The 17393-nt window shown below is 28.0% G+C and overlaps 2 protein-coding genes across 2 annotated transcripts in view; one reads left to right on the top strand and one right to left on the bottom strand.

Annotated features, from left to right (window-relative positions):
• Positions 1-17393, top strand: part of LOC107438111 (speckle-type POZ protein B) — a 35650-nt gene that overhangs the window by 9158 nt on the left and 9099 nt on the right. The window lies entirely within an intron of this gene.
• LOC107438112 (uncharacterized) lies at positions 1843-9004 on the bottom strand. Its single transcript, XM_043048802.2, has 2 exons — positions 8079-9004; positions 1843-2129 (listed from the first exon to the last, which is right to left on the bottom strand). Exons 1-2 carry the CDS (start codon positions 8980-8982, stop codon positions 2080-2082), a joined length of 954 nt encoding a protein of 317 aa, XP_042904736.2. The 5' UTR covers positions 8983-9004; the 3' UTR covers positions 1843-2079.

Raw genomic sequence — 17393 nt, 5'->3', positions numbered from 1 at the left:
TCGTATGAAACTTTTAAAAATTCTATGCCCCAAAAAAATGCAGTTTCTTCGAGAAAACGTTGTATATGTTATAAACACTTTTATTTTCTTTCAAATGTGATAGCTAAATTTAAAATACAGCAGCAAGAACTGAAATTGAAGAAAAATAGTTATAAAATATGTTTTAGAGCTATTAAGCTTAATAAATTATTGTTATTTTTGCAATCTAGAATATTCTCAACAAAAAGAGCAGTGAGTAAAATATATTTATGGCGATAAATATGTTTTTCTTAGGCAAAATAAAAGCTAATTAAAAAATGTTTTACAATCAATATCTATCGTTTATACGTAATTTATATCTTTTTCAGGAAATTATTATGGTTGGTGCTAAAAACTAACCTTGATAATCCTATTTGCATTTATGAAAACGTGAGAATTAAGGAGAATTTATTGCTTTACGCAAGCATTGCTCATACCCCTCCACTGCCCTCCTGAGCAATGGTGGCTCGGGAGATAGAGCACTCGCCTCCCAATGATGTGTCCTGTGTTCAAATCCCAGTGACTTCTGGTTGGTAGGAATTCCTCACCCGGCTCACACCGACTACAGTGTTAACGTAAAATATTTTCAGTGGTAGACGGATCATCGGTCAGAGTCCCCTTTCCATCAGACTAATTATGGGAGGTTTTCCTCTCCATGTAATGCAAATGCTTGTTAGTTCTATCAAGAAGTCACCACGAAAACAAATTTCTCCCAATACTTGATCCAGAAGTTCTCTTGTCTTCTGGATTGAGTCCAAAATTCCAAGGCAACGAAGTTGAACGTTGGTAGTCATAAACTCAGAATTGGGTAGACTGTTCAATGATGGTTATAAAATAAAAATGATGTATGTAACAATGAGCAAATCCCCTCTTTCCCTTTAGATAGTTTTGTAATATTTATATGGTCACAAATTAAATAATAATTATTAAGAAAATGCAAGATTTTCTTCTTTATATTCATCGGAAGATGAAGAAGAAGAAAATTCATCGGAAGAGTGAGAAATTGAGCTCACGGTGAAATGTCGTTACTACGAATTGTATTCGGGACGAATTGTGACTACAACGAATTGTCGCTGCGTGTCACCCCACTACGAATTGTGAGCGACGAATTGACTCGACAATATGTGAAAATACAATCATTACACTATAAGTTGTTATATATAAGTTACACTTTAAGTTGTTTCGATGAATTACACTATAAGTTGTTTCGATCTTTATTTTGCACGTTTTGTCTAATTAATTACTAATTAAAAACTTGACAGTAATTTACATTTTTTATTTTACGTTTTTCAGAAAAGGAAGTTTCACATGTGCCACTGAGTGAAGTACTTAAGTAAAGAAGTCCCGTGAAGAAATATTGTGAATTCTAGGCCAATTGTTATAAGCGAAATTCTATTTCTGATGAAACGCTTGATTTTTTATATTAAAAATATGTTTTAATTAAAAAAAATACCCTGCATTTATATACATTTTATCCCGTGTATTTTTTACTTACTTTTTTATTTTTTATCGCCTTTTTTTATCATAAACTGCATAACTTTTGAAATTTAATTTTTTTATTACATTTTCTAACCTTTTTTCTTGTAAATTCCTTTACTTTCTTGTATATTTGTGCTACCTTCTGTAGGTGCATTTAAAAGGCGGTTAGAGGACAAAAAAATAATATTAATGAAGTGGCTCGGAAGCTGCAATCCTGCTGCTTTTAACTCCCCACTTTTTTTTCTCTTATTTTGAATATTTTTCTCTTGGATGTAATTGGTCCAGATTATAATACAAGCTTTTATTTCTTTTAGAATTTGTTACCTAAAATAAAATAAAAAAGACAAGAATCAAGATTTTTTTTTTACTTATAAAAATGCAAAGGTGATGAGTGAGTTCATAAGTCCACTAGATTAAAAATCGTGGCCAGCAATGAAATTTATCCGTTGCTCCGAAAACATTGCATTCAGCCTCATTAAAAAGGTTTCGTTTAAAAAAAGCAGTAGCTTTATTGCCTCAAGCAATTCCTTAGTGTAGTCCAACAAATTCATCAATCAAAATTTGTATAAATTGAACAATTTATTAGGCTAATCTCCTTTTCTTTTCATGGCCATCACTTTTAGAGGAGAATGCTGTAAGGAAAAGAAAATTTGCTATTAAAAGAAATATGTTTTTACAGTAAACAAAAAAAAAACTAAGAAAATTTACCAAATTGTTCTTGCTTAACCTTTTGAGCAGCATATTTAATAAGAAGTAGTAATCTCTTTAATAAAAATTACTGAGGAACTTTTTTTTATAATTTTAAAAAATGAAACTATTAAATATAGAAATTTTAAAAAAATTTATAATACATTAAAAAAGAAAATTTATAATTCATTAAACAATAAATTATTTGAATAAAAAATTATTAAATATCTGCTATTATTTATTTGATTTTTATTAAATATAAAATAATACTAAATAAACGATTCAGTTGTCGTTCGAATAAGGTAATAATGAAATAGTTAACAAAATAATAATAATGAAATAATTAATAAAATAATAATAAGATACAATATGATTAATAATAAAATAAATGATAACAATACATTTAAAATCAGAACAGTTCGTTTTCAATTTTTATTACCGAAAGCACTTGAATTCTAATTTAAATCAACATAATACGGAAAAAAATCAATACAAGAGTTATAATAACATGCATTGAGTATGCAATGCATATATTAGAAAGATAAAAACTGCTAGCTAACATGAATATTACTTTGTAATACTACATCTAGTAAAATAATTAGCAACGAAATTGCAATACATTATTAAGAATCAATAATTAATAACAATGTAATCAAAAACAAAATAGTTTCTAAAATATATAATATTATATTAAGGAATTCTGTATAATCGATTCTTATAAATTAAACTGCTGATTTCTAATTAAATTCAAATTGATACAAGAAAGAAATTAAAGCATAATAATAATATGCATTATAATATACAATATATGCATTGAAAATATAAGAAATATTAACAAGGACGATACTTTGTTATACTACCTCTAATAAAATAATTAACAACAAAATTGTAATATATTATTGATAATCAATAATTAATAGCATTGTAGTCAAAAGCAAAGTAGTTCATTTCTATAATTAATTAATGAATACTGTATAACCAATTCTTATAATTTAAATTACTGATTTCTAATTAAATACAAATTGATGCGAGAAAGTAAATAAAGCTTAGTTATAATATGTATTATAATATACTATACATATATGCATTAAAAATAGGAAAGCTACTAAAATGAAAGATACTTTGTAATAATAACTCTAATAAAATAATTAACAACAAAATTGTAATATATAATTGATAATCAATAATTAATAGTATTGTAATCAAAAACAAAGTAGTTCATTTCTATAATTAATTAATGAATACTGTATAACCAATTTTTATAATTTAAATTATTGATTTCTAATTAAATACAAATTGATGCAAGAAAGTAAATAAAGCTTAGTTATAATATGTATTATAATATACAATACATATATGCATCAAAAATAGGAAAGCTACTAATATGAACGATACTTTGTAATAATAACTTTGTAATAATAACTAATATATTATTGATAAGTAATAAGAATTTAATCAAAAGCAAAATCATTTAATGAATACAGAATAATAAATTAGTATGAACAAATTGATAAGTACAAATTGATTAAATACAAATTGATACAAGAAAGTGCGTAAAGCTTAGTTATAATATTAGATTATAATATAATATATAAGCATTAAAAATATTAAAGCTACTAACATGATACTTTGTATTACTGCCTTTAGTAAAATAATTAACAATAAAATTGCAAACATAATTTTAAAACTCAACAATTAATAACAGTGTAATCATAAGCAAAATAGTTCTTTTCTATGATCAATTAATGAGTAGGGGAGAGTGGGGTCAATTGTAACAGGGTACGATTGTAATAGAGCAAAAATTTCGAGTGTCGGGTTCTAGATTTGGTTCCTGGGTGGCGTACAAGGTATATTTAATAAATCTATATGTACACCCCTGTTGGCAACCATTTTTATGTACTTTTGAAAGAGTTACATCACAAAAGATATTTTCACGCTATGTAAGTACTTTTTTTGGTATTAGAATATTATAATGAAACAAAGTAATTTTGCTTAAAAAAATAAAAATTATTAACCGAATATGCAAGTGGACACCTTAATTAACATTTAAAAAAAGAAAATATTAGTTTTGCTAATTAACTAGTATTGTTTTTAACAAATGAAGCTTAAATGGCGTCTTGGGGACGATTGTAACAATTAGTAAAGGGACGATTGCAACAGCTGAAAATAAAATTCGTAATTTCAATTGCAATTGTTTAACCCCTTAGGTCCCATTTCTTATGTTTACAAACCATTACTTAACTCTTTAAGAACCACCAATAGTTTCCTATATCATTTATATTATGTTGCATGTGCATTATTTTATTTGTCACCTTTCACAGCATAAATTAAAATTTTTAACCCCTTAAAGTTAAAAGTTTAACCCTTTAGGTCTCTGCTCATTATTATTTTTACTCCTAAAATATCACTACTATTTTGATCAATAAAAAAATATATCACAATTAAGATAATATGTATAATTAACTATGTTTTAGTTCAATTTATGAACTGTTACAATTGACCCCGTAAGTGGGGACAATTGTAACAAGTGCACGACTGTCAAAAATTACTAATAACTAGTATAGTAACATTTAAAATAAGGTATTTATTTTTTTTCTAGTAGAGGATAGTCTACTTTACTCGTCTGTCAATTAATACTAATAATATATTGGATTTTTTGTTAGTTAAAAATAGTTAAGTAAAAAATGTTACAATTGACCCCACTCTCCCCTACTATAATGTATAATAAATAATACAATTATTCCTACCTAAATAGTCAAACAATTAACTGTAATCAAATAGTTAACTGTGAGTAAGAAGTTTATAAACTGCTTTCACCAATACAGTTAAACCAACACAATTTTATCAAACCAAATAAGTTCACCTAATTAAGCCACTTAGTTCCTCGCAACTGCTTACATATTAGAGTCGAGAGGCCTAATATGTTAGTCTCATGTCCGACAGAACTGGGGTTCGAGTCCTAAAGCTGACAACACAATATTCTTCCATTCCCTTCAACACTTGAAGAGCTTCCATTGCACTTTCCAATTTGTGTCCTGCACTCTTCAATACCCATTACTTGATGAAAAGCCTAGATCCTATGACCAGTTAAAGTTTACTTTTGCCGTTTTGAAACAATGCTAGTTTTAAATAGTTAAAAAAAAACTGCATAGTTTTGTATTCGTTGTTTTATAATCATTCTATTTGTCAAACGGTTTCCAAACCATAAAAAAAGGTTCTTTACCATTAATATTACGGTAATTCGGATTAACAGACTGCTGCTGGTTACTTTACCATAATTTTAGAATAAAAATTTTAACAGTGCCTTATAGGGGCTGAAGAAAAATATTTTCCAATATATAATGAAGGAAGTTAGAAGTAATAGTGAGAGAGACCTGTTGATTTTGAAAAATTTTTATCTATCCATTTTACTTTATCAACCAATTCGTTTCCATTTTCTTTTTTTTTCTTCTTTTTTTTTTTTGATTTTATCAACTGCTAACATTACTGTTACAAATTGTTCAGCAGAACTCAGAAGCAAGGTTAAATTTATAAAAAAGTTAAACTTGTAAAAAAGTTTGAGTTATAGAAAAGTTAAACTTAAAATAAAGCTTATAAAATACGTCATGTTTAAGAATCATAACAGGTGAATGGGGAAAAAAGCACAAGAAAAAAATCCCGGAAAAAAGAACAGAAATTAAAGCATAAGAAAAAATCTCAGAAAAAGAACATTGCAAGACAGAATTGAACCTGAATTAATTAAATATTATGATTTAATTAAATCTTACGAATTAACTAAATTGTATTTCAATTATTTAAGTGTTGATAAATTAACTAAATATTGTTTTATAATTAATTAATATACAAAGATTAGTTTGAAATTTGAGAAAGGAACCTTTTTACATTTTATACTTTTTAATACTTTTATTTTATACTCTTATATGGGCTTTAAAAATTTTCTAACATCAACATTGCACTTATCATTATACGATATGATAAACCACTAAAAAACAATTTCATCCAATTATTTTTTTAAAAAAAATAACTGTATGTTATGATGAAATATTTTATCATTTTTGCTAATTGAAACATAATCTATGTTGAAGATCGCGGGCGCCATTTTTTACAAAAATGGTAATTGATTCCCCATCTGCGGCCTTGTGAGGCTAACTAAGTTCTGAGAAATCAATAACGTGGGTAAATCGGTTCTATCCGAGAGTTATTGCACAGTGAAGACAGGTCTTGCTAATTAAAAAACGTTACGATTTGCGGGCGCCATTTTTTCTCCGAATTAGCCTTCACAGTCGTAAAACGTTCTCCCCCCTTTATCTCCATTTGAAAATATGCTATCACAAAAAATATTTAATTTAAAAAGGATAAAAATTCGAAAATTCCTTTCAACCTAACTCAAATTAATTCTTTTATTTGAATTAGGTTTTAAAAATTATCTAGTTACATGTAATGAAATTTTTAGTCACATTAAATATGGGCACAACGTACTAAAATTCAATTCGTCGTAAAATTCATTGATTTAATTTTTAAATTTTAAGCGATTTAATTTTTAAACGAAACAACACTTTGCGAGTTAGTTTTACATAGCAATTTTTTTCAGTGTTTTATACCCAATTTTTTACACAAAGGTAATCTTAACTTCTGAAAATAATATTTAAAAAAATATTTCTAGCAATGAATATAATTCAGATAGATGGGTATAGCAAAAGAATTGCTGTTGTTTTAGATATCCGACTAATTTGGACAATTTTTTTTTTTGGTTAAATATTAAAATAAAATTTTGAAAAATGAGTCTATCTGTCTCATTATGTGTAAAACCTTATAAAACTTGGATAAAAATATATTACCATTATTTTTTTTTTTATATTTTAGGTGAATTAGATCATTTTTAGGAGAAAATAAAACATTTTTATGTCTAGAAGTGAAAAAAAAATTCTTTAGCCCGAAACAAAAATTGCATTGAGGATTTTATTTTAAAGGCTGTCAACTATATGTTTTGAACTTTTATCTTAAGCAAGTGCATATACTACTAATTTAAAGATCAATGTAGTTTTTAAAAAAAATTCAAATTTCCGAGCTTATCTTAGCAAAAAACATGCATAAAAATGAAATTCTACTTTTTTCTCTTAGTCTATAGTTTAAAACATGTCTTCTATTATCATAAATATTCATAAAAAATTGTAGACAATTATTTTAAAAAAACAACGTGAGATATCATGTTTAAGTGGTGTAAGATGTGAAAAAATCTTATTTTGAGATTAATGCATTTAAAGACTTAAAATCATTAGTCTATCCACTGTTATTACCTTACACAAAAACAGGTATAACTTTGTAAATAATTAGAGTACAAAATAAAGTGAAGTATTTTTAGAAAGCTAAAAATACAGGGACTTAAAATTCATAATTAATTGAATTTCGAAAAGTTTGTCCAAAATCATATTTTTGTACTAGTTACATGCTTTAGATGAAAACTTTTTATGTATTTTAATTTTTTGCGGAAATCGGTTGCAGATTTTTCATATTTAGGGGGAGGGGATGTTTCCATCATCCTCGAAAGTACCCTTTTTTGAGATGCTTACAATAGTTTTGCAAAATAGTTCTTCGGTAATTCTTATAAACTTCATTATTGACTTCTAATTAAATACGAAAAAATAGTAGAAAAAAGATGCACTTCAAAAACCACTACAGCATGTATTTAAAGGCGCGATATATATATGTATTAAAAATATGAAAATTAACTATATTTTATGGTGATAAATGGTATTTCACAAACTAATTCATTCGTAAATCTTATAAATTTCAACTTATAATTAATTTAAAAAGAAATGGTTTAAAAGATTCAGTTCAAAAGCTGTTATAATTTTTAACGGAATATATAATAGTAATTTTCAAAAATTACTCACCCTGTCCTGCGATTTGCGAAGCACGCAAGTTTGCAGATATTTTTGACACAACATCGGAAGCTAATTCCATATTGTTTTTTAACCACAATAGCCATTGCGGCGAAGATAAAATTTTATCCGAATTAGCAAGTATAAAATTCATTGCGGTTGATTTTAGTTCAATATCTTCTTGAACTAGACTTAGTAGCTCGCAGACATTTTCCTCACATATTTCAGACTTTAAAGAAGCAAGACACTTTTGCTTAAGAGATAATGATAGTTCACAGCACTTGTCAGCTGCTGTAAAAAGAGCTATAACTTGCTCGCATTCAATTTTTTTTTCATTAGATTTCATTTCATTAGTACATAGATTTTCCAAAAATGAGTTCCAATTGCCTATTCCCGCAATAACTTCCTGGATTCTTTGTTTAAACTTTACTTCAGAAACTGGTGATTCAGTAAACGATAGAGCTTTATGATCTTCATCAACTTGGTTATTAACCACTAATTTTGTATCATAGCAGTTTTTGTTTTCAACTTTGCATTCCGACTTCAGTATCTCTCCTTTTAAGGTAGGGTGATTATTTGCATCATTTGCTATAGAATTATTAATATCATTTGAAATTGATTCAGTTGTAGTAAAGTGCGTCTGTTTGTTAGTGGAACACATGACGTCACAGAACAAAACGAACTTTTTATCTTCAACGTAATTATCTCTGAAGTTTTGCAATTCGCAAGAAAATACTCCGGATGGAAATGACCATGTACTCGGGAAATGATCGAAGCAATGCTTAGCTCTTTCAAAACATATGACAGAAGTTCCATCTTGCATAGTAAGCTTGCAATCAACGATATATCCTTTGCAATCTTCCACCTTCGATTTATCGTAATAAATATCGATTCGTAGATCAGTTTCATCACTCATCAGTACATTAGTTTCATAAATAACCATTNAGCAAACCATATAAGATTGCGTAGCAATTTTCGGGGGTTGGCGAGCGTTAGCGAGCAGCCCACTAGTGTATTATAATATACAATGTAGGAATTGAAAATATAAAAACTACTCACATGACCGATTTTTCGTAATGCTATCTCTAGTAACATAATTCGCAACAAAATTGCAAAAATATACTTTGTAATCAATAATTAATAACAATGTAATCAAAAGCAGAATAGTTCAGTTCTTTAATTAATTAATGAATATACTATAATCAATTCTTATGAACTATATTACTGATTTCAAAATAAATAGAAATTGATAGAAGAAAGTAATTGATGCGCAGTTATAATATGTATTATACTATACAATATATTGTATTGAAAATATAAAAACTGCTCACATGAACGATTCTTTGTAATACTTCCTCTAATAATATAATTAGCAACAAATTTGGAAAAATATTACTAATAATCAATAATTATTAACAATTTAATCAGAAGAAAAATGGTTCATTTCTATAATTAATTAAAGAATACTGCACAATCAATTCTTATGAACTAAATTACAGATTTTTAATTAAATAAAAATTGGTGCAATAAAGTAATTAAATCATACTTATAATATGTATTATACTATACATGCATATGTACAATACATGCATTGAAAACATAAAAGCTGCCTAGCAATTCTGCTACTTAGCAAGAAGTTGATATTAATTAGCAATATAATTTACAACAAAATTGTATTATTATACTATTTAATACAATAATTACTACAAATATAATTAATAAGAAAATAGTTCATTTGTATAATGTTTGTATTTGTTCAATGTTGAATAAACAATTCTTCTAAGCTAGATTGCCGTTTTATTTTTAAATACAAACTGATATCAAGATATCGCAATCCAAGTGCAAATATTATAGCAAAATTAATATCAAAATATGATGCATTAATGCATGCAATATACGCATTGGAAATATAAAAATTACCAATGGAGCGATATTTTTTAATAATACCTCCACAAATATAATTAATATCAATACTATAATGTATTATAAATACAATGATTCTTACCTATATAATGAATAAAACACAGTTGGTATTCTTATAAACGTGATTTCTAACTTTTAATTAAACTCAAAACAATACTAAAACGTCATTTCAAGAGTTAAAATGATATGCATTAAAATATGCAATAAATGCAGCGAAAAATTTAAAGTACAGCGACCGATATTTTGCGACATTTCCTCAAGCACTATTACATACTGATGTAACCATCATGCTATATACTGACTTTTAATTGGATTCGAAAAAGAAGCAATGATGATGCTATCGAAAAGCTGTTATAATAAATAAAAGTATTGAAAATACGAAAGTTATTAAAATGATCATCTTTTTCGAGGTTCTATTTTTGAGCCATTACAAAATTGATAATTTTAAATATACCGACTTCTAATTGAAAACAAAAAAACGCAAAAAAAGTGTTTCAAAATTTGTAACAGTATGCGTTAAAATATTCAAAATATACCTCAAAAATATTAAAATTACTTGAATCACGGATATTTTTTACTGCCTTCAGCAAAGTAATTAAGAGCATAACGATATAAATTATTAATTATACTATAATCCTGAATTTAATTAATGAAAAAATAATTCATTCGTATTTAATTAGACTAAGAGGCACCGCTCATGACCTATGTTACCCATTACCGTTTACCAATGACCATGTCCGAGCTTTGGATTGCTCTCCTGACCAAACTATAGGAACCATATTTCCCAGATTGATGCTACCCCTATATTTTGGGGGTCAGAAATCCTAATCCGTTGAGAAAAAAAATTATTTATTTAGAGAAAGTACGATTTTTTGTATGATTTCGTAACTTAAAATACCCTCTGCCCTAATCAATTAGCGTTTAAGGTGACCTCCTCGAACTATTAAGAATGAGTCCAAGAATGTGAAGATGCGATCATGAAATCAAAAATTATTCAGGGTGGTCAATTTTTTTTTTTTTTTTTGGAGCACTGTATTAGGAAATTTTTGTTATCTTCAACTCAAAATTTACTTGGTAAACGAAGCACATTTATAATCAGGGCATTTCCTGAACTTTCTTGAAGTTAGATTAGTTTTAAATTTTTTGGGGGGAGGGATATTTTCTTGAGGTGTTATTATTTTATCTTTTTCATTACCTCTTTATTGCATTTTTAAAAAAAAATTTTGGTGTTTTAAAATAAATCAAAGTTTTTACGCGACATATCATTATTTTTTGTGATTCCAGATGTTAGCAAGTCTCTTTTATAAGATTTTATTGAAGGTAAATTCTTTAAATTCTTTGGTACCAGTTTACGAAGAATTGGAAAGTAATGTCAAAACTGTTGATGTAAAGAATCTAAACACACTGTTAGAATTGTTTCGAAAAAATGGTTAAATAACAATTTATTTAATTGTTTCTTTACCATATTCAACAACTTAACAAATTTAACAACTTAATACAGCATTGGAGAACAAGTAGAATTTCAGAGAGCTTACAAAATTATTAGTGAAGAAATGTTCAAGGGAAAAGAAAAAGGATTCATTGGTAAATCAAACTCATTTAATATGGAACATTAATTTTTCAGTTTCATCTACTGTTTCATTTGTATATATACATTATTTCAATATAAATTACCTTTTTTGTATTGTAACATCTATCTCTTTCTAGAATCTTTTGCAAAAAATTTACAAAAACAAATCAAAACAATGATACACTCGTTTCAAAATATCGGATTTTGAAGACTAGATTTGTTTTCGAGAAATGATATGAATACTTCTATAACTTAACCACAAATATTTATGCATCTTTCATTTTAAAGTACAACCTGCCCGATTTCAGTTTATTGGAGTGTGACCTGCCTTCCGGCTGATTCTGATACATATTTCGAAACTCAGTGAAACTGTTTGCAATTCCCATGCACTATGTCTTTAACTAGTAACAAATTTCTTTAACGTGAATCGATTAATCTTTACTTCTAGAAAACATGAATCAGTGACAAATATTTTTTTCCCAAGAACGAACATTTTGATTCCAGTATACTGACTTTCACAATATAATTTTACGTCTGTAAATTTATATTACGGGACTTTCTTTAGCTTTAACTTGGAGCTCTCTAAACAGCACATTTTTATATCTGTACATTTACGTTGACAACTTTCCCACTTACAGTGTTTTTGCTATGTTAAAGACAGTCACCTTTACAATTGTTTTCTTGCTACTTTGGGAACTTTACTGTTTACCGCTTTGTTAATGATGCACATCTGGACACCATCATTTACAATTCATGTTCATACATTATATTCCAAATTTTTTGCCCTGGTCAATAAAGCATGTAACATCTGTAAGTTTATAATGCGGAACATTCTTCAGTTGTAACTTGGAGCTCTGTAAACAGCACAGCTTGCATCTGTACCTTAACACCCGTGCAACTCAGAGTCACTCTTGGGGTTGTTTCATTTGAAGACCTCCTTTGTAACTATATCACAATCTATTCGTTTTCTGCTACTGATAGGACACAGACATGCATTTCGAAACTTCAGTATTCCCCGCCGGATGGGTTAAAGCTATTTTGGCGGAGCGGAATTAAATTGAATTAAGTTACCATATTCAAACAAAACAGTCAACTAAACTATAAATAAGGTGATAATCAAACTGTTAACTGTGAGAAAACCGTTTATTAACTGCTTTCACCTAATTGGGCTAAACTAACACAATTTTATCAAACCAACTAAGCTCACCTAATGCAGCCACTTAGTTTCTCGTTACTGAGTACATATTAGAGTAGAGAGGGCTAATCTGATAGTCTCAAGTTCGACAAAACTGGGGTTCGAGTCCTAGCTTTGACAACACAATAATTCTTCCTATCCCTTCAACACTTGAAGAGCTTCCAGTGCACTTCCCAATTTGTGTCCTGCACTCTTTAATACCCATTACTTAACGAAACGCCATGATCCTATGTCCAGTTAAGTTTCGCTTTTAAGGTTTTGAAACCATGCTAGTTGTAAATGTTTAAAAAAATTTATAGGTTTTGTATTTGTTGTTTTACAATCATTCTATTTGTAAACGGTTGCCAAACCATAAAAATATAAAAATTTTATTTACCATACCCTTTACGGTAATTCGGATTAACAGACTGCTACCGGTTATTTTAGCTTAATTTTAAAGTAAAAATTTTAAGAGTGCCGTACAGGGACCGTAGAAAAATATTTTCCCATATATAATGAAGGAAGTTAGACGCAATAGTAAGAGAGACCTGTTGATTTTAGAAAGTTTTATTTATTCATTTTACTTTATCAACCAATTTTCGTTTCCCTACATTTTTTTTCTTCGGATTTTATCAACTGCTAACATAACTGTTACCAAATACTCAGCAGAACTCAAAGCAAGGTTAAATTTATAAAAAAAAGTTAAACTTGTTAAAAAGTTAGACTTATAGAAAAGTTAAACTTAAAATAAAGCTTATAAAATCCGTCATATTTGAGAATCGTGGTATTATAACAGTGGTAGTATAACAGTAGGTGTTATAACAGGTGAATGGGGAAAAAAACACAAGAAAACAAAATTTGTAAGTTGAAGCATAATCTATGTTGAAGATCGCGGGTTCTATTTTTCTCAAAAACGACAATTGAATCCCCCTATGTTTCTTTGCAAGGCTAATTAAGTTCTGAGATATCAATAACGTGGGTAAATCGGTTCTATCCGAGAGTTATCATACAGTAAAGACAAGTCTTGCTAGTTTAAAACCGTTGCGATAGTCATAAAACATACTCCCCCCCCCTCGACTTTGCCCTCATTTGAAAATATGCGATCATAAAAGATATATAATTTAAAAAATATAATTTAAAGAATATAAATGTTCACAAATTTTTTTCAACCTAACTCAAATTATTTCTTGTATTTAAATTAGTTTTTAAAAATTACCTAGTTACATGTGAAAAAATGTTTAGTTACATTAAATATAGGCACAACGGGCTCGAATTCAAATTGTCGTAACACTGATTTAATTTTTAAAAGAAAAAGCACTTTGTGAGTTAGTTTAACATAGCAATTTTTTCAGTATTTTTTCCCCACTTTTATACCCAAAGGTAATTTTATCTTCTGAAAATAATATTTTAAAATATATTTCTAGCAATAAATCTAATTCAGATAGATGAGATATAACAAAAATATTGCTGCTGTTTTAGGTATCCGACTAGTTTGTACAGTTTTTTTTTTAAATATTAATATAAAATTTCGAAAAAGGAGTCTATTTGTTTTATTATATGTAAAAACTTATAAAACTAGCAAAAAAATATTATTATTATTTTATTTTTTATATTTTAGGTGAATTAGATCATTTTTAGGAGAAAATAAAACAGTTTTATGTATATAAGTGAAACAAAAATTCCATAGAGGATTTTATTTTGAAAGCTATCAACTATATGTTTTGAACTTTTATCTTAAGAAAGTGCATATACTACTAATTTAAAGATCAATGTAGTTTTAAAAAAACATTCAAATTTCCGCGCTTGTCTAACCAAAAAACATGCATAAAAATGAAATTCTACTTTTTTCTCTTAGTCTATAGTTTAAAACATGTCTTCTATTATCATAAATATTCATAAAAAATTGTAGACAATTATTTTAAAAAAACAACGTGAGATATCATGTTTAAGTGGTGTAAGATGTGAAAAAATCTTATTTTGAGATTAATGCATTTAAAGACTTAAAATCATTAGTCTATCCACTGTTATTACCTTACACAAAAACCGCTATAACTTTGTAAATAATTAGAGTACAAAATAAAGTGAAGTATTTTTAGAAAGCTAAAAATACAGGGACTTTAAATTCATAATTAATTGAATTTCGAAAAGTTTGTCCAAAATCATATTTTTGTACTAGTTACATGCTTTAGATGAAAACTTTTTATGCATTTTAATTTTTTGCGGAAATCGGTTGCAGATTTTTCATATTTAGGGGGAGGGGTGTTTCCATCATCCTCGGAAGCATCCTTGTTTTGAGATGCTTATAATACTTTTGCCAAATAGTTCATCTGTAATTCTTATAAACTTTATTACTTCCTTCTAATTAAATACTGAAAAATAGTAGAAAAATTATGCACTTCAAAAACTACTACAATATGCGTTTAAAGGCGCGATATATGTATTGAAAATATGAAAATTAACTATATTTTATGGTACTATATGATATTTCACAAACTAATTCATTCGTAATTCTTATAAATTTCATAACTAACTTATAATTAATTTAAAAAGAAATAGTTAAAAAGATTCAGTTCAAAAGTTTTTATAATTTTTAACGGAATATATAATAGTATTTTTCAAAAATTACTCACCTCGTCCTGCGATTTGCGAATTACGCAAGTTTGCAGATATTTCTAACATAACATAGGACGCTAATTCCATATTGTTTTTTAACCACAATAGCCATTGCGGCGAAGATAAAATTTTATCCGAATTAGCAAGTATAAAATTCATTGCGGTTGATTTTAGTTCAATATCATCAACTGCTTGAGCTAGACTTAATAGCTCGCAGACATTTTCCTCACATATTTCAGACTTTAAAGAAACTAGACACTTTTGTTTAAGAGATAATGATAGTTTACAGCACTTGTCAGCAGCTGTAGCAAGAGCTATAGCTTGCTCGCATTCAATTTTTTTTACAGTATTAGTACAGAGATATTCCAAAAATAAGTTCGTTGTGCTTTCGTCCAAATTCAAAGTATCGCCAATTCCAGCAATAACTTCATGGGTGTTTCGTTCAAACTTAGCTTGAAAAGCTGGTGATTGAGAAGACAATTCAGACTCGTGGTCTTCTACACTTTCGTAGTCTTTCTTTAAATTTAAATCGCTTGCCTCAATTTTTTTAAGTTTTGTTTTAGATTCAAGCTTTTCCTGTTTAAACTTTGCTTGAAAAGCTGATGATTGAGTAAACGATAAAGCTTCATGATCTTCATCAACTTGGTTATTAACCATTAATTTTGTATCATAGCAGTTTTTGTTTAATAATTTGCGTATTGACTTCCGTAAGTCTCCTTTTAAGGCTGGGTGATTATTTGTATCATTTGCTGTAGAATTGTTAATATCATTTGAAATCGATTCAGTTGTAGTAAAGTGCGTCTCTTTGTTAGTCGAACACATGACTTCACAGAACAAAACGAACTTTTTATCTTCGACATAATTGCCTCTAAAGTTTTGTAATTCGCGAGAAAATACTCCGGATGGAAATGACCATGTACTCGGGAAATGATCGAAGCAATGCTTAGCTCTTTCAAAACATATGACAGAAGTTCCATCTTGCATAGTAAGCTTGCAATCAACGATATATCCTTTGCAATCTTCCAACTTCGATTTATCGTAATAAATATCGATTCGTAGATCAGTTTCATCACTGAACATAGTTTCATATATAACCATTTCAAAATTTGCAATTTTTGGAAAGTTTAACTTTTGCCTCGTGATATTCAACCTGCCGAGAGTGAATTGCAAATTGAATCTGGAAGTTAATCGGTCAACGCATATCGTAGTGCGGCATAGATATCCGGTCAAAATTGGGGTAACAAAATTTTTACTACTTACGTAACAACAAATGGTTAAAACATCTTCAGAACTAGACTTTGCATCTTTTTCTATGTCTTCTATTTTGGCAAAATGAGAAGATCCCCATACAAAAAAATCCCATTGGTTTTTAAATTCTAGATCATGATATATACGTGTTTTTATTAAGATACCACTTGTAGCAATAAGATCTAGTTTCACGTCAAATTTAAACTCTCTTTTCCATTCCGAAAACTCCGTCCTATCTTTTATTGTTTCGTCCTTCCTGTCTTCTTGTAAATAAAGTCCCACAAATTTTGCACTTTCATCTTCCTGCTTTGGATACAAATTAAGGTTCCATTTCATACCATTTATCCCAGAAACTTTAAAACTGGGACTGATCAAAGCTGAGTTAGTGTTCCTGAAGCAAAAGGAATAGTTTTGAATAATCCATTTAAATCGGAACACATTATGAGAAGGTTGAAGAGATTTGGAACCAGTATTTCCACTAATTAAACGTGCCATAGCTAAACATTTAGAGATTTCTCTAACTAAACTCTCTCTAATCTTTCAAAAAACCAAAGGGAAATATTTTTAAAATCAATATTTGAATAATCCTCAAAACTAAAGTATATTATCTTATCTCCGTCGTCACCTGGGTGATGAGATTTCCAAACACGATCCCCTCTTTTAGTTATCTTTGTTTTTTTCGTTTTTGTTTTTTGCAAAAATAACTCGAATCTTATTCAACTACTAACTCACCTTTGCTTTATTATAATTACTACTAATATGTATTTATTTATTTTACAATAATTTTATTAACACACTT

This window comes from Parasteatoda tepidariorum, chromosome 2 (assembly GCF_043381705.1).
Source record: "Parasteatoda tepidariorum isolate YZ-2023 chromosome 2, CAS_Ptep_4.0, whole genome shotgun sequence".
Classification (NCBI taxonomy): Eukaryota; Metazoa; Arthropoda; class Arachnida; order Araneae; family Theridiidae; genus Parasteatoda; species Parasteatoda tepidariorum.
The sequence above is the reverse complement of the archived record's forward strand: the minus strand, read 5'-3'. Positions and strand labels throughout refer to the sequence as shown.

What these genes read in the sequence shown, in the direction of transcription:
- LOC107438112 (XM_043048802.2), bottom strand. Translation starts at nt 8,982, where the DNA reads ATGAGTGATGAAACTGATCTACGAATCGATATTTATTACGATAAATCG. An exon ending in TTCGCAAATCGCAGGACAGG is followed by an intron (nt 2,130 to 8,078) that starts GTGAGTAATTTT and finishes TTTTCCTTACAG; the next exon opens with CATTCTCCTCTAAAAGTGAT.